This window comes from Hippichthys cyanospilos, chromosome 2, assembly GCF_059441005.1.
Source record: "Hippichthys cyanospilos isolate Australia breed blue-spotted pipefish chromosome 2, RoL_Hcya_1.0, whole genome shotgun sequence".
Lineage (NCBI taxonomy): Eukaryota > Metazoa > Chordata > Actinopteri > Syngnathiformes > Syngnathidae > Hippichthys > Hippichthys cyanospilos.
In genome coordinates, this window is record NC_142370.1 from 16,584,162 (window position 1) to 16,603,063 (window position 18,902).

The window sequence follows — 18,902 nt, forward strand, 5'->3', positions numbered from 1 at the left end:
GTGCTCATGAGTTTGCAAAGCGCGAAAGGACTGCTTGAGTGCTTTCAATAAGAACGGTTGATTTCCCTCCGTTCTTTGTATTTGTGCATCAACTCTGTGCGCATTTTGCGCACCGGCTTGACTGCGGAATGGGCTGCATGGTGACGTAGCCACGCCGCTCCTCCGATGGAAGCCGACAGGAAGCATAGTGATTTCATTTTAAATACAGTTTAATATCGATTTAGGGACCTACATCGATTCAAATCACGGTAAATGAGAATCGCGATTCTGATGAGAACATATATATATATATATATATATATATATATATATATATATATATATATATATATATATATATATATATATATATATATATATATATATTTTTTTTTTTAATTGTTTAGAAAATATCTATCTTTAATCTTCCATTTCAGAAAAATAATATGTCATCATAGTATAAAACTAAAAACAATAAATTCTAATCCTAATCCATGCATTGACATCTGGCTGTTAATAAAAATAGTTATAACTTTGTGATATAGGGGAGATTTATTTTTTTAAATAAAGCATGACACTTTTTTAAAATAAACATTGATGACATTTTTTTTAAGACAAAAAGATTGTTTTCATAAATATTAACTGTGTGCTTGAAATGGATATTGGTTGGCATGTCTGCCTCACAATAAAAAAATACTGGGTTCGAATGACCTCCAATCGGGTATTTGCATGTTCTCGTCATTTGCGTGGTTTTCGTCCCTGCCACGTTGCAAAAGCCGCCACGCAAGTTTGGAAAACTCAATTTATCGAAGGGGACTTGGAATGGTTGTGCATACTGTATTTGCCTTGTGATTGGCTCTTGAAAAAATCAACAGGAAAGTGGACTCCAGCTCACCTTGTTGAGGATAAAAAAGCTGAATATGGGGATTTTCTCTGAATTTTACAACTGTATTATCTTTCATTCCCAATCTACTGTGGCCATAATACCTTTCACATCTGTCACATTTACAGTATAAAGTAGTTGCTTAAAGAGAAGCATCAAGATTGTGTTTGTCGAACTCATGGTAATAGCCGAACCCAACTTCACATTAAGCACAGCAACCTAAGCATGAGTCCATATTTTTGTTCTTTTGTTCAATATTCAAGTGAAAAACGTTCCCTATTCAGCTTCTGTAAAAACAGTCCTTCTCAAGTAGTGGGTCTGGCCCCCTGCTAGGGTTGGGGCGGATGACCCCGGGTAAAAGGCTTTGGTTTTTTCAAAGTACTGTAAAGTGTAATTGCAGTAAAATAATGATTGGCATCATTTTCTTTTTCAGCTTGTGCTGCACTTGCAACCTGTATTTTCTTTTGTTATTTTAAAAAAGGATACTGTTTTAGGTATACTTATACAATTTTTATAGGTAATAATCTCATATATACACATACAAAAGCCTTTTCTTTTATTCCTAAAGGGCACTTTGCAGAATATAATTGAGAAGCACTACGTTAAAGCAACTTGCTTAGTTGTAGGAACTGGATAGTGCATTTTTTTCAGGGACTGATGATGTCTTTGCCCCCACAGATGGTCACTGAATGGGACTTTCATAAATCTGAGCCTGGATCGACGGCGGCGTCTGTCAGGAGGCAACCTCATTATAAGCAGCCTGGACCGCTACCAGGATGTAGGCGTCTACCAGTGTATGGCCTACAACACTGCTGGAGCAATCCTCAGCAGGAGAGCACATCTCAAGTTTGCCTGTAAGTCACTCTCTGTCACTTTGTGTCACTCGTCACTCAGAGGTGGCGCGGGTGTCGCATTGAGTCAGCAAATAAGGCAGAGGCACATGCAGCAATTATTTGCAATATTTATCAGACTGCAACCACGGTAGTGTGAAGCCACATTAAATGTTAAGGTGTATGAGGGGGCTTGAGTGTGAAAACCTTTGATTCATCATTTTAAAACTCATGATGAGGAAACAACTCAGATGACTTGTTTACCCAATCCAAACTGTGTTATGATGGAGACTCGTCGGTGACGAAGACAGCAAATAGCATTTCATGTCCAACAATCTACATAGGGTGGCAAATACCATGATTTACCAAGAATAAGTTATAATCCTATTTTTACACAATGCAGTTATGTGATAATGAAAGGAAACGACTGTTGGAAAAAGGATATTTACCTCTTATTAAAGACTCTTCTCATGCAGCTCACCTATGCTTCAAGCCATAAAGCTGTGCGCCGTTGGTTCTGATCAGTAAGCTTTTAGCACATCCCCTTCTGAAGTTTGGTATTATATGTTGAAAAGTGATTAGTTGGAAACATGAAAATAATTTGAATTAGACCAACCTTGTTTTTGCAGAAACAATATTGTCATTAGAACTTCTTAAAATTCACCGACGGGGCCGCTGAAGAGTGGCTTAACTGTTTTTCAATGCAAATGTAGTGACTTGCTGCTATTAATCCACTGTTGCAATCGTCAAGTATTATAGTAAGCAAACTGTATAATTTCTATGTGATGTTTGCAGACATTAGAAGCAATGGTTGTTTAACAAAACCAAATGATTCAAAATTAAAGGAACTTTCAATAGAAACGAAACCTAGCCTATTTTGCATAGCTACATTCACTTGGTATTTTTTGTGAGTTAATGGGAGGGAGGCTGAAAATGAAGATGCAAGGTTGTTTTCTTTGTTGGTCCAAATTTTCATCCTTCCAAGATTACTTTAATCACAAGGGTAAGTTGAAACAGTTCAGTTAGTGGTGAATGAAAAGCTGAATAATTATTTGATAGCAACATTAGCACAGAACCAATTGGGTAAAAGCATTTTCTCCAAATCTCATTGTAGATTCTTAGTCATCCAGGTCATTTTAATGTGTTAAGGTTGAATCAAATCAACTGGACTATTCTTGTTTGTGAAAGGCGTTTCACCCTTTCATCCAAAAACCTTCTTCATTTTCAAATTTTTAAGTGTGACGTCTCCATACATAAACATCGAGATTGTGCCCATGGTGGCTGGCCGCACTACGGTTGTTGTTTTTGTCTGGCGTAGCTTGTGACTCACCATTTTGCATGTCAACTGGCCGTTCATCAGCCTGGTGGCAAAACAGCTCGTTAAACGGCAGTCTTCATGGGAGGGATGTTAGTACACAATTATTATCAGACGATAGGTGATGGCGCAATCCTCCTTTCTCCAGAGATATAAATATGCAGGGAGACTCCACACTTTTAGAATCGAAGAAGCCTTAGTTGTTAGCTGTAAATATCGTGACTTAAGTTTGTTCATCGTCATTATAATGGATCTACATTAAAAAATAATATATACCGTTGTGTTTGTGTGTATACAGTAAATATATAACATCACATTCATTGCCAAAATGTCCTTCACAACTAACTTGGGCGATTTTGGGCGAACTGTTGTCGCAAATACAGGACGAGACACAAAAATTGGAACTCCAGCTATTTTTCAAACTTTACATTATTGCTCCCATTACCCATCAAAATCGCAATTTAGGATCTCCAGAGTTAACACTTCAAACAGGGCGATCTTTATACACGATTTATTTTGTGCACCAGTAAAAAAGAACATATACGGAGATAATCTTTTGAAATTAAAAATAAATAAATCATGTTTTATTCCTCACTAAAGAATGGTTCGGTGAACGCGGATATGAAACTGGTAGGGAATAACGCAATTTAGTTCCTAGGATCACTAGAACACGCAAACCCCTCCACCACTGCAAGGTGGCGGCTCACGGAGGGTACTAATCTTATTTATCGACCTGTATAATATACAGCACAGTATATTTTATTGGTTTGCTACATGGCAAAAAATAGTATAGTGAGGTATGGTATAGTATCATTTGGCATGGTTTGAAAATTTCTTACGTTGGCTTCTGTCTACAATTTATGAGGGCATTTGAAGTTTTTGGTTGGAGTAAAGTCTTTAGTGTGTCTATCTGTCTCGCTCTTCCTCGTTTATGTGTTGCTCAGGCGTGGCTGAAGTGCACTTCCTCCACAATCCTTTAATGGATTTGTGTCGGTGTGTTGCTCAAAGCTTTTACCCTGCCTCAGATCCACTCATACAGTCTGGATGTCAGATCCTGTCATCATGTCCCTTTTGTCTTTTCTCCCACCGCAGACTTGGATCATTTCAAAGTCCATACCAGAAGCGCTGTGTCCGTTCGAGAAGGACAAGGAGTGGTGTTGCTTTGTGGAACGCCCACTTCCTCAGGAGGTTAAAAAACAAACCGTGAGATCAAATGAGCACGGCAAAAATGTTGTATCATGACCAATGTATGCGCTCCTGTCACAGATCTTACATATGCATGGGTCTTTAACGAGTATCCATACTTCGTCCAGCAAGACAATCGCCGCTTTGTCTCTCAGCAGACCGGAAACCTTTACGTCGCCAAGGTGGAGCCATCCGACGTGGGCAACTACACTTGTGTCGTGATGAACAGCATCACAAAGGGCAAAGTTCATAGCTCACCTACATCTCTCATTCTCAGGACAGATGGTAAGGAACAAAGTCGTCGTACGGCGTCATTCTTTGACTCTCCTTTCAGATCTGAGAGCTTTTTGTGTTTCTGCTGTTGTTTGGCACTTCTCTCGAATTACTAAGTGCATATGCTTTTAAATAAATACTGTAGTCGCTTGTCCTATGTAGGGCAGAGAAACAATGGTCGTCATTTGCCTCCTTGCTCACATTAAAAGCTCTCCCTGGTGAATTTACAGGCCCAGTTCTTTTCTGGTGCACTTTCACAAAAATAGTGACTAAAAATTGGCCTTGAAATGAATTAAACATAAGCCATACATCGCTGGACCATTACATTGAGTGTTCCGGTGACTCGACCAGTTACTTTCCACTCACTGCGCAGTACATGTCTTCAATCCTGTCACAAGTTTAAAATAGACACAATGTCCGGCATTCAAAATCTATTCCGCTCACGACCAGATTTAAATTATTCCACATGACATTGTAGTGAATGCTCTCAAGCAATTTTCTACATTGTGGTCACCCATGTGTTTTTTTCTCCCTGTGTTGCTTTTACAGCCTGTAATTCAAACCATATTACTTGTAAGTTCTCAATAATGGAAGAATGTGATCTTGCGCTTTCTCTTCACAGGAGTGATGGGTGAATATGAGCCAAAAATAGAAGTTAATTTCCCAGGCAATGTACCCGCCGCAAAAGGATCAACAGTTACGCTGGAGTGTTTCGCTCTCGGAAAGTAAGCTGGATTCCTCAACGCTTGTTTTCGTCCTTCTCCATTGGAGGAGAAACTAGTGGATAAAGAAAAGTTACTGTGGCAATTATATTTCTTAAAAGGTAGCATTTAAGCCTTGACAGGTGTGAAAACTTGAGATGTAAATCAGATTTATTTTGTTTGACGGTTTCTGGCCCATTTCCTTCGGCTCTGTCAAGCGCTTTAGTGCATTGCTATTAAACAGTCAACAGTCTCAAACTTTCAAGGGAACTTAAATTTGAGTCTTTGCCGTCTCCTTCCAGTCCTGTCCCAGAGATCACCTGGAAGAGGGCCAATGGAGTTCCATTCCCCAGCAAAGTCAAAATGAAGTATGCCAACGCAGTGCTGGAGATCCCCAGCTTCCAGCAGGAAGATACAGGAGGATATGAGTGTGTGGTTGAGAATAAGATGGGCAAAAATACAGCCACAGGTCTTCTGACTTTCTATGGTAAACTTCCTTTAATTTCCCATCAGAAGCCAACTTTCCCCGAGTACAGTAAATCTACAGAGATTTTCTTTTTTTCTTTTTTTTCTGGCAGATAGAGGAGTCATAAGTATGTCTCAAGTCCTTAACCTTGTAATTTCAAGCAGGTCTTAACCCTCTACTGGGTACAGTGACCACTTTCGGACGATTGTCTTAACAGGCAAAAACAGCTTTTATTAGGATCAGATTTTTCTATTTTTAAGTCCCATACAGGCAAGAATTTTCAGGAATTTCGAGTTAAATAGGGGTATGTTAGAATACGAACGCATTCGGCAGTTTTGCCTATTTAGACTATAGGCCAAAAGCGTCCGCTGTGCGCAGTAAAGGGTTGAAGTTACTGTGGCAAAATTCAAGCAAGTCCTCTCTAATTTTCAAGCAAGTTGCCAAGAAAAATTAGTCATTTGTATATGCGGAGTCACAATATACCGGGAAGGCACACGGGAATTTGGATTCGGGTCCCTGAACTGCGAAACAGACGGGATAACCACTGCGGCACCAAGCTGCCCTCGTGTGTATTAGTAGATGTATTAAATTATTGGAAAGAATCCCATTTTTAAGAGTGGCTGATAGCTGTGTAATGTTCTTGCTTTAATTTTGTAATAGGGTCAGAGTGAGTTACAGTTAAGAATTGTAATTTGGTCATTTAAAGTCCTAAAACCTATTTTTACTGATATCGTCTGAAATACACGTTGTAATCTTCTCCTATAATAGGCCCTGCTGAATTTCATTTTATGCCAGTTATGTGTGTTTTATTTTGGCCAGCATACGTTTGCCTGTAAATTTGAGAGTGTAGTCAAATGGTATTGACGTGGTGCTGAACACGACCAAAGTGACTTGTGCCAATATGGTGTGCAAAGAAATGGGAAAAAACAACAAAACAAACGAAAAGCCTTACGTGCAAAAGCTTATGCAAATTGCAAAGAGGGTATGCTCTATCTGGGCATGCTCTCATTTGACCTGTTTTCATTGCCGTGACACAATTTTATCCCATCCAAATATCGAGGCCTCGTGTTTGTGTTCTCCCAGCCAAGCCTCAGTGGATTCAAACCATAAAGGACACGGCCCTGGCCATAGAGGAGAATTTGGACTGGGAGTGTCGGGCCAGTGGCAAACCTAAACCTATTCACACGTGGCTGAAGAACGGCCAGCCGCTGCTCTCCAGGGTAAATGCGCATCTTGTCTTCACCATTTATTTTCCGCATGTCTTAATGTTCCCCTTCAACCCATCCTTTGATTTTTTTTTTTTTTCAACCTCATTGCTGTTTTTCCATGTGCATTTCGGGGTGCAATGAAAAGAGATTGTAAACATGTCACCGAGTGATGAGCCTCCGTTCCCTCGGCAGTTCACACAAGAATAGATCACTTAGAGTGCAGCGCCGTGGTCCCTCGTGAGGTTACTTCCATTTCATCTGAATGGAGTCACTCGTAGCTCTTCGTTATTAATGCCAAATATTTAGGAGTCGTTTGATTAAGGGACAGTGATCTTAATCTAATTTGAAATACACCTTGCTACCACGGCCTATGGAAGCCGATGCAAGAAACGCAGCTTTTAGCTTGATTGTCTTCAGCATTATAGAGATTTATTTATGAGTGTTGAATAACGCCTACTGTAGGCCTAATTTAATGAGATTGACCTCAACACAGCCTGTCTGATAGAAGCATTTATTTCAGGTGGGGATGTTGTTTCTTCATTTAACTGAATGTATTTCGCGGTATTTACAAGATAAGCAAAAATTATTATTAAAATCTGGATACAGAATCAGAAACGATCAGAATCGATAAGAAAGAAAGCCAGATCTTTATCGACGATGTAGTTTTGAATTAAGTAGAGTTGCAGTGCAGATCGCGTTTTCACATTTTACAAACACGCTAACGGATAAAATGAACAATTAGTGGTCAAGCCATTATGTCTTCCCAGTAAGACTGTCCGAGGATTTCACGACCACGGAAATGCAGGCCAATCACGTTATAATCACATCTGTACGGAAAGATGAAACAAAAATGGGAAATCACGATTACATTGTGCCTTTAGTCTTTATACTGGCTTTTGTGATGGGGGGGCAAAGATCAATCATCGAGATGATCTGGAGAGATGAGTGATCGTGGGATAGGGTTGAAAATCGGGAGTGTCCCATGTAAATCGGGAGTGTTCGCAATTATGCATTTACATACACCATCGCTGGGTGGGAAATTTAACCATGCTGCCTGCATAGACACAGGAACCACTAAATCGTCGATAAATATGATTATATAATCTACTTTGTATTGTATTGTATTGTATTTTGTGTTTGCTATGTTAGCTGAAAATATGAACAATTTTGGAGCTGCCTGTATTTTCAATTGAAAAGCACACGATAGCTAGAGCCCAAACATTGCTCGTAAGGCGTTTCTTCTAACGAGATGTGTTTAATGAAGCCGAAGACTCACCATGGATTATTTCCGTGCAAATATTTCAGTGAGTGAAGCTGCTGAAAGCGGGACCGGCTTGCATATTTGCAATCACAGAATACATGATTGTGGGAGTTCAGTGGGATCCATTTGGCAGACGCAAATGTGTTTTATTTGTTATTCTGCTATTGATCTGTGCCCAATCAGATGCCGATTAAGATTTGCCAAAGTTCGCTGAGCAAAGCAAAGGTTATCTTAAGTGACAGGCAATAATTACTTTCTTTCATCCCTCACAGGATAGGATCCTTGTGAAGGACGGCACTCTCTCCGTATCTGTGCTAGCACTTTCCGATGCCGGAATGTACCAGTGTGTGGCTGAGAATGAGCACAACATTATATATTTTGCTGCTGAACTAATGGTTTTAGGTAGGGTGGCATTTATCTCTCCCTTAAATCATCAAATCATTTTCGCTTCAAAATTTAAAGGTCATTTTACTGACATTCTCAAAGGTTGTCCGGCTTAGTGGATAATGGGGTCTGTCAGGAAGTTTCGTGGAGGTCAAACACATTTAAAATATATTTTCCGATATTTACCTGCCAAATGAGAACAGAAATGTCACAATATGATTATTTCAAGGGCCACGCTAATAATTTGTTAGAGGAACCTTTCAGTTATTCAATTTCACTACATTGAACAGACATCGGCGGATTTCATTTCATGCACAGTGGATCCTATGAAGTTGAATACGATTCATTCCGTGATGCCGATTTACTTCAATTTTTTTCTCGTTTCGAAAATATTATCCCCACAGAAAATAATGTACTTAATTGATTTACTTTCATGCAAGTGTACAGAAGGTATTCATTGTAAAATAAAATTATGAATATGTAAATCTACTCACACTTAGTAAAGGAGAAGAATCAGGGACGTGTTTCCAAGTCGATACTGTCACTAACCGGCGGTTTCAATCAGAGCATAGGAACACATCTACATCATCATGTCCCCTTTAACCTATTGACACTCAATATTATTATTTGTCAAATAAAAAACAGGCAGAACCTATTTATAAGTATTGAATTTAAACGCTCATATTATACACAAGTATCTTGTGGGATTCTCATTTAGCAGAATTCCTACAAGATTTGGCATAGGGATAGTTGGAATTCCAAGTTTAGATGAACTTTTGGGTATCGTTAATGAGAAAATTTGTGAGTTAATTCTCAATCGTACCACTGTTGGAACAAGGCTCCACTCTGTTTTTGGCTTGCAGCGGCCATTTTCTGAAGTCTGCTTTTTGTTCCCTATCAGCCTCTCCTCCAGACTTTACAGGAACTGTCTTGAGGGCTTTGCTTAAGGCCAAGGCAGGAAGCACAGTGACATTGGAGTGTAAACCCCAAGCATATCCCTTGGCCAGCATCTTATGGAAAAAGGGAAACCTTCCTATTCTCACTAACAACAGGTAAGTACAGAAGCTTGTTTAGTGTTTCGATCACTTAATCATCTTGAAAATATTCTCTCTCGCGAGGATTCTGAGAAATTCCCTGTAGAAATACAAAAAGTCAATAAAGCTGATTCTGGCATGCGAGAAGGGCCCAATGACTAGCCTAAGATCTTGGACTCCAGTCGAGACTTTTAACTTCATTACATGATGAAATCATTCGGCGTTAATTGATGTTGGCTCAAAATCTGCTGTGTGTGCCGTTACACTTTCCTAGGATCACCCTTTCACCAGATGGAACGCTGAGGCTTACCAATGTGAGCAAGTCTGACGCGGGCAGCTATACCTGCTTTGCGAGGAATAGATTTGGCATGTCGAGTACAACTGGAAGGCTCCTTGTCACAGGTAAACTCTGATCAGTTGCAAAATGTTGGTGAATTGCGCAGATCGGTAGGGATTGTTAATGGTACCATAATTCCCCAATAGAGATTCACCCCAGCACAACAAATCTTCGTAGATATTTTCCACTTTGACTTTTTACTGGGCGGTGATGAATGTTAGCACAGTTAGTGGAAACAAGACTGTAAAAAATAAGTTAGTGTTGTTGGGTGTTTTAGGGGTGTCCTCGAGGGCCACTATTCTGCATGTTTTGGATAGTTTCGTCCTCCGGTGCATCAGATTCAAGTGATAGGGCTTGTTATCAAGCTTCCGCTGAGCTTGCTGATTAGCTAATCGCTCCAGAACGGCAACATGAAAAGAAATGCAGGATGGCAGCCCTCGAGAACCGGCTTTGGACACCCCGGGTACTGGGATGGGGAGCATCAACCACAGTCTTCATCTGGTGATACATTATCCATTAAGCATTTGACTTTTGCAGGTTACTCTATAACAATACCAAAATGTGATACCCCTTGATAATCCTTTTTCTTTTCTTTCTTTCTTTCTATTTTTTTAATCCTGCCATGTATTTATACGTTCAATCAATCAGTCATGCCTCACTACACGGTGTGTGGTTCCTGCTTCCGTCTTAAAATACACAAAACATTTCCACGTAAAAATGTTGTGGAGACCTTATTGTCTTCAATTTAAATTAAACCATCAATTATAAACTCATCAGGAATGCAAGTATAAGTGTGAAGTTTAATGAAAGATGATAATTGTTTATTTTCAATTTGCACATACCTTACAAAATTCAAGCTGTAAGATAAGGATGCTTATATAATGTAATAACAATTATGCTGCAATTGACATCCGATCTGATTCATCCACTAATCGCAGCTACGATGGGTGACTAGGCATATACTGGCAGCCATTTGTGGCAGTCCTATCTCTGATACTACACAACCCTTCCCCTGGAAAATTAGGAATTAATGAGAGTTCATGGCGTTTTTTTCTAAATTCAGTGGGCCCCCGGTTTACGAACCCCCTGTTTAATGTATTTTTCATCTTACGACCTGGACCGCGGCGTTTTTTTGTCCCCCTCTTACGCACAAACCTTTCGTCTTACGGATCATCCAACGTGCCGGTCAGTGTGCCCGCACTATTGTTCTCACTTTGATGCATCAATGACAACAACTTATCATTTGTTTTTGGTATTGGTCTTATATGGTCACAGTCACGGTCTCAGTCACGGTCTCATTCACGGAGATGCCGATATGCTATTGGTCGATTAAGGTCACAGTCACGGACGGTCTCAGTCACGAAGACGCGGATATGCTATTGGCCGGCGTCACGTCAATCGCAGAAATTCCGAGATGCCATTGGCCGAACGCCTTCATCTAGCTTGATGGCACAGCTGGTCGGTGTGTTGAGAAGACTTTGCAAACTTTATCTGTTAGACATGGCTTCTAAAATTGCAAGTGGCGGTAAAGGAAGAAGTGAGAGGATGATGACAATAGAAACGAAGCAGGAGATAATTAAAAAAATACAAAGGGGGCGCACGTATAGTTAACCTTGCTAGTGTGTATGGACGTAACCGCTCGACGATCGGTACAATTCTCAATAACAAGGAAGCTATGAAAGCAAGCAAGTCTTCTAAGGGCAAGACTTTCCTTGCCAGGGGACGGACCTCGGTCAACAACAAAATGGAGAGGCTTCTACTAGTATGGATTAAAAAGAAGGAAATCGCCGGTGATATGTTCTTGTTTAAGAAAATTTCTGGTTTAAGAAAAAGAAATAAAAAATTCTGCGGGTTGGTCTCTGCTCCCCTCCGCCTCCACCCACCACCAGCTCAAGTCACGTCGCCCCAAAGGTAAATGTCATTTTTCCTTTGTATATTTATGTTATTAAATTTAACTGTACAGTAGATTATGTTACTAATTCTTAATATGTGTATAAAGTCGTGATGTTTTTACCTAAGGTTTTTGCACGCGTTGCACGCATTCACTAATTAACATGGGTTTGGATTGCCAGTCATACGACCAATTCGAGTTACGAGCCTAGCCGTTGAACGGATTAAGTTCGTAACATGGGGGCCCACTGTATGTGGAAAGGTTATTCACTTTGATAATCTGTATAAATGTCCATCATCTATGACGTTATCCGTCTACCTGTTTCCCATTTATTTTTGATATTCACCGATTAAAGTTTTTTTTGTGTTCTTTCTTTGTGCCACCGTGTCATTAGTTCATTCTTAGCCTTAATACCACACATTGACTCAATAGTTCAATGTTCTGCAGGTTTCCTGCTAGGTTTCTGAATGTGCTGCATGCTGTTGTCTGCAGTGAAAACCTGTCAAGCCCCATTGTTCTTTTAACATTTTGCCAGGCTGTAATGTAATAGGTGACACAGGGCCATTGACCTCGACATTGATTGTAGCAGAGGGATATTCTTTGTCTTTGTTTGTCATTTTCTTTTTAATCCTTTGGCAGGCTCTATAAGGTGCAGCTTGAGTGCAATTGCTCTCTTTGTTGTCCTTCAGTTCATTTCAGTAGAATTGACTTGCCTTTTAAAACTCAAGAGGCAAATCTAAAGGAACAAGAAAGTATAACATACTTTACATCAGAAGTGCTCAACTACCATTCCACAGCTCATTTATCGTCGTTCCTTATCCTCATAAGTGTCACGGTCATGCATGAGCCTATCGCAACCGTTTTTACGCAATATGTGAGGTACATCCAGTACTGGTTGCCAGCCATTCGCGGGGCACAGAAACATTTATACACACAAGCACACTCAAGGACACTTAGCGTCCAGAATACCTACTATGAATGTTTTGGAAACGTGGGAGAAAACCAGAGTACCCCAAGAAAACCCACGCAGGAATGAACAAACACCACACGGAAAGGCCAGACGCGGAAACAACCGGCCACTTAAACAGATTAAAAAAATGGTATATATGTCAACCCCCCACCATTTAAATGATCTTACAAGATGCAATATTAGTAGGGCTGAGTCACTACATGATTGAGAATTATGATTGTGACGAGGTTTACTTGTGGTTCCAAATGTGACAAATCTAAAGGCTTCAATAAACCTCAATTCATTCTCCTTATGACCCATATACAAGAGGACATAAAAAAATAAAAATAAATACAAAAAAATAGCCCCATGGATCTAAAGACATTGGACTGAAATGGCCGTAACCAACCTGAGATTATACTACTGGACAGCCAACCGCTGGATAACAAAATTTTGGCTGCAGTTTGACACGTTTTCTTGCATATCTTAAACGAGAGGCCAACTTACATGGCCTATTGTCACTTTCAGCATTACTCAGTCCCTCTCATTGGATGACTTGCTCCTCATCACACGTAAAATGTTCTTGGTAAAACGTCCTGAAAAATATGGAATCAATTCAGATGTTGTTTTTGTCTGTAAACATTAGCTTTAATCAAATCACATTTTCCCTTCAGTGTTGTTTTCTGGGTGCATTTAATTACAGTTGGAGTTTTTGCTCTAAATCATTCAAAACCTAGATGGTCCGTGTACGTTGCGTTCATTCTATTTTCAATTCTTCTTGGCAAATCAACAAACAAATGCTGCGGTCAAGCCAGCCTCCACTCGAGTCGACAAAGTCAAGCCAGGCTCAGCCTAATTTCTTCCATCCTAGACATTACATTAATGGTCCACCGATGAGCAGCGCACGTCGCCTTCATGAGCTGTCTGTTATTTTTACCTTAGTATGCTGATTTGAAATGAAGTTGTTTTAATTCATCGTACGATTCATACTTTTTCACTCATGTGAACTGGTCGCATTATAACTGACAGTTTATTTAATGTCATCTCTAACCCGAAGTGTACATTTCCATGTCAGTCAGGCAGTAGCCTTTCAATTAGCAGGTGACGTGCACCACTAGTCTGCACATTGCCATAATGCCTAGGATGAAAGAAATTAGGGGCGACTGTCTTAACTTTGTCTTTTCATGTGGAGGTTTTCCTACTATCAACTATCACCTGCCCTTAAAGGAAAGATGTCATTTTTAAACACACATTGATTCTCTTCACATTGTGTGTGTGTGTTTTTAACCTCCAAATAAAGTGCCCTGGGAAAAAGCCCTGGGAGAGGAGATTCCTTATCGCAGATATAGTCACCATTAAGTACATAAAGAAAGCACAAGGAGAAGCCGTAATCAATTTTAATCTCAACAAATCTCAATAGAACCAATCATGAATGATATTTATTATGTGATGCGGGCTTTGCAGAAAGATATGCATTTATGATAATTGCAGACACTTTTAGGGTTGAAAAGTCTGTGAGGCAAGGCTGTACAATGTCATCACTGTTATACTCCTACAGAACCCCTTACTGTTCTGCTGTTAAACAAAAGCTTAATGAATAAATGACAAGGATATAACTACCGGAAGTGATAGTGAGTACAATATTTCAGTATGCGCATGACCTAACAGTGACTGTGAGCAATAGAGAGCATATACAGGAGGTGTTGGCTGGTTTAGATGTGAGAATCTTCTGGGGCAGCAGGGGCAAACTGAAAAAGGGAGAATAGAGTAGAGTAGAATTTAGGATTGAAAGAGACAGAAAATTAAACTGTTAGTTGGATGTTTAGGGATAGAGAAGAATGGCGGGACAGAGATAACACTAAACAAAATTAGAAAGTGATGTAGGATACTGGAAAAATCAATGTCTGACACTGCGGGCAAAGATTGTTGTGAATGTGTTAATGGTTGTATGTGTGAACGGTGTTTGTAAGTGGTGGATTCTGTAATATGGGAAGGGTGCAAGAATTGCAACAGAGGTGATATGAAAAGAGTCCAAAGAAGCTAATCAAAATATTGAGATGAAAAAGACACTCAGAGCGAAAACAATGATGAGATATCTCAGGGAGAAGAAAGCTCAAGTGAGAAAAGTATTTTCCAAGGACGCTGTATCAAGTGTAGAGGTTGCAAGGAAGAAGATGTGTATGTGGAATTCAAGAAAAGCTTGATTGGGAGTGGTCAGAATTTTATGGAGAAGTACTGGGCGCATTGGGAGATAAATACACCAAGTATGCATGTGTGTATGTCAGTCAGTCAGTCAGTCAGTCTTTTTAAATCGGCATGTATCTTTTTGAAAAAAAAAAAGCACCCTCCAATTGCTGTCAAGGCTTTTGGTTATATTGGATTCATTTGAGCTTTTGCCAAGTTCTTTATTTCTGCCCGCGTTGATTTTGATGAACAAAGTGACTCACACATGAAGAAGATAAAAGAACAAACATTTCGTTATGTCTCTTCAAGGCAATATTTATCAACAGGGCAATTACACAAAATGTCTATTTTTTTTAGAAGTGTTAAGTCGGTCAGACGTGGCAATATTAGTGTTGGCAGGTAGCTTGTTATCGCATTATTTTTCTTTCGAAGACCGGCTGATCAGTACCTTGCTTCATGTATTACAAAGTGTGCACTTGTATACAGCTGCTGTTATATCACCACTGTTTTTTTTTTAGTTTAAGACAGTCAGCAACACAAATCAAATGTTCTATGCAGGGAAATAGAACATAGAACACTTTCATGAAATACTGGAGGCCGTATTTGCTTTGGAACCACAAAATCCATTTAACTTTCACAATAAATAGTCTGCCTGAAAACAATATTTGAATACCTTTTTCAATTCAGGTATAATAAAAGTGGGTTAAAAATAAAACTTGCAAATCTGATTCCAGTATGCACATGTTTAAGCTGGCCCCATTGATGAGTGTGTAAACATGGAGACAATGAATGAAAACAGTTTCTAATTGAAGTTAAAGATTTATTGTATAGGTAAACATACACCGAGGCATCCAGCAACTTAATACAGTATTATTACGTAAGCTTAGGCCAGAGGTACCAGGATTTTCAAAATGAAAAACCTCAAAACTAGAATTTCATAAAAATCAAATATAAAGGGGCATCGCTGTGAGCATAGGGATGACTTCAAATCGGGATAATAACCCACCTTGAGGAAAGTAGAAGTACTCTGAGCACTCCGGTGCATTCATTGATTTGAACTCACACACTTCCATTTGTCTCGTATGCCCTGTCTGAGTTTGAAAGCAATCAGATAAACCACCTTGAAGGAGAAGATTAATATATGACATTTGTTGCCATTTCCTGGTGGAGCGCTGACTAATTAAGCGAAACCGTCTCTTCAGGGCAGGACTTTAACTACCCGTAAGACACTCGGTCTTGCTTTGACCTTGTGGAGTTACAAGAGTTCCATTTTGTATGACGGAGTCATCAAACTTGATGACCGTGCCACGACTTCATGCTTTGATGAAAATGACTTTTTTTCTAATGTAGTACAGAAGGTACATGGTTCAAATTTTCTAGCAAAGGAACATATTCTCTATGAAAGGGTTCGCTAACCTTTATGAAATTGAAAGCTACTTTGATACTGATCAATGCAAAAGGCTACCGGTTTTTTTTTTGCACTTCTGAAATAACGAATGTGCTCAAATTGTTTTGTTTTTTTGTGTTATGTTAACAAATAATCACTGATATTTACCAATACGGTTACACCAATTATGGCCATAATATGATTTGCTGCACCGGGGTGGTTAATGGGGAAAAAAAAAAGAAAAACAGTCTGACACGCTTCTTCTGAGGTGTAGGTCTTTGTGATCCAACTTATTTTTTCTTTGGATTTTTCACTAGATCCAACCAGATTTACTCAAGGTCCAGTAGACATGGAAATCATCGTAGGCGAGAGCATCGTCTTACCCTGCCAGGTGACCAGCGATCCGGTTCTGGACGTTTCCTTTTCATGGGCCTTTAACGGACAGCTCATTGCAAACGATGATGGTCACTTTGAGCTTGTGGGCGGGGTGAGTGACCTTCGGTCGTCATCCTTTTCAGAAAGTGTGAATGGGCAGTTGGAACCTCTTTCCCACCCTTGCTTTCACTTCATTATATGCTGTTCGTTTGAAGAGAAAGCTTGACATTGCGCTAGCCCTTGAAAGAAAAAAAAGGGCTGCTCATGTGATGCTACTTGTTTCTTCTTGAATAAAATCGATAAGCACTGAGCTAGCCAGCCCCTTAGATTTCAGTTTTCTCCAATGAGTGAATTTGTGTCAAAATACACCTTTTGTTGGTCTGCTGTTCATTATTATCGTTCTCATGCAACTCGGCTGCTCTTTCCCTTTGAGGAGTTGTCTGTTGCTTGGAAAGTGGAGACAAATCATTAATGGTGTCTTTATAAAGAAGGAGAGTGTGGCAAAGCCCCATACAACAATACGTTTTCAGAATATCCTCACATGCGTCGAGAGTAACCATTCTGTATGTGTGTGCATGTGTGTGTGTGTGTGTGTGTGAGAGAGAGAGAGAGTGTATTCCTTATTTGAACAGAAACTTCCAAAAAAAAAGCTTGATTCTCCCCAGCACAGAGAGACGATTAACTTAACTTTGCTACTTCAAGGAATCTCATTTCCATAATTAAGACATGTTGGCACAGTTGCCACAAACTCTTTGCCAATGCCAAGAAGAACAATCCCCCCACTGATTTACCATTCGTCCTCACTAATGTATTCTGTCATATTTTCACTTTTGTCTATAACCCAACAAACCTGCAATGGTTCAAACATGAGCCATGCAACAAGGTAATGATCATTAATGATATTACTGTATATTACTGTATTTGTGACCTCTCTTTAAAGCAGACATTTAAAGTAAAATATCTGCAGCATCTGCATAACTTTTTTGGAGGGGGGGTGCTTGCCTCTTTTATTGCCACCACCCGAGGTCTACCGATTAAACTTGCTTGTCACACGCTCGGTAATCTTTCACGCAAAATAAAGATTTGTTTCTTCCTTGCCAGAGAGCTGCAGGAGATCTGATGATCAGGAATATTCAGCTAAACCACACGGGCAAATACATTTGCGTGGTGGACACAGATGTGGAAAGCCTCTCAGCTGTGGCTGTATTGATTGTGAAAGGTAAGAGAATGTCTCCACTGCTCTGGATGCACTAATTAAAATAGGGTTCAGTACGAAAGGTCTTTTTGGAAGCGCTGGAAGGCAGAAATTAAGCATCCCAGCCAACTTTTAAGTGTGTGATAGCTACAAATTGAGTAAGGACAAATATTATTTATGCCCTGCGTGTGGGCAAACTGCTTTGCGGCAAAAAAGATAAAGCACAATTTACCTTGGCGGTGACACGTTTCTCTCGGGGTGTGTATCGTTCACTCTGGTTTTCTAAGATCAAATAGGTTTATTTTCATCAAATGAGTAGATAGAGGCTAAACTGCCTACATTGTCATCAAGATTACTCCCTAGGTTTTTGTGCAGTTTTTGTTTTGACTTTCACTCGACTTGATGACAACAAATACAACAGGCTTGCTTGTCTGCCAACCGTCTTTCCTCTATTACAGCCAATTGTCTGCACGCATGACTGTAAGCGCATCATTTGTCATAAACTACATCAGGCTGTACAGACAATTTTTTGTTAAGTAGCTGATTGGTAGGGCAGTTGATTGAGAAGATGTTGGCTTCTCAATTGGATCAATGTGCCAAATCGCAGCGCAAATTGACAAAACACAAATGAGTTGAATGCCAAACAGGTGGAGGGAGGATGGTCAGTGAGTGAAAAGGTTGGAAACATGCACCTGCGGGCCCATCACTAGCCCAAGATATAAGCAAATTAAGCAGGCCCCTTAGGGTCACATTTTTTTTCTTTTTTTAAATGTTACATCCACATGTGTTTTTTTTTTTTTTTTTTTTTGCAAATTTTGAGATAATACACAAAATGTATGCACAACTTTTGCACGTTACCAATTGTTATTATTTTGCGAATACCGAGAGAGGATACTGCATGAGTCATCATACGAGAAGGTCTCCACTACAAGATACTCAGCCAGTTGTCAACAAACATGATCTTTACCAGATTATCAATTGAGCTTTTGTGGTCTCAATTGTGTCACAGCAAAGAAGATTGTTTACGCTGGCGACAAGAAGACCACCATGTTGTTTTCTGTATTG

At 39.7% G+C, this 18,902-nt stretch overlaps 1 protein-coding gene across 3 annotated transcripts in view; it reads left to right on the forward strand.

Moving 5' to 3' along the window:
• Window positions 1-18,902, forward strand: part of LOC148427587 (contactin-3-like) — a 61,781-nt gene that overhangs the window by 15,878 nt on the left and 27,001 nt on the right. For 2 of the 3 annotated variants that reach the window (XM_088407622.1, XM_088407623.1), the window contains 11 exons: window positions 1,541-1,716; window positions 4,100-4,195; window positions 4,274-4,477; window positions 5,088-5,190; window positions 5,469-5,653; window positions 6,716-6,852; window positions 8,374-8,503; window positions 9,387-9,537; window positions 9,794-9,921; window positions 16,585-16,754; window positions 17,744-17,861. In XM_088407622.1, the coding sequence (XP_088263748.1) occupies window positions 1,541-1,716; window positions 4,100-4,195; window positions 4,274-4,477; window positions 5,088-5,190; window positions 5,469-5,653; window positions 6,716-6,852; window positions 8,374-8,503; window positions 9,387-9,537; window positions 9,794-9,921; window positions 16,585-16,754; window positions 17,744-17,861 (1,598 nt within the window). The other variant, XM_088407624.1, reaches the window with a different exon arrangement.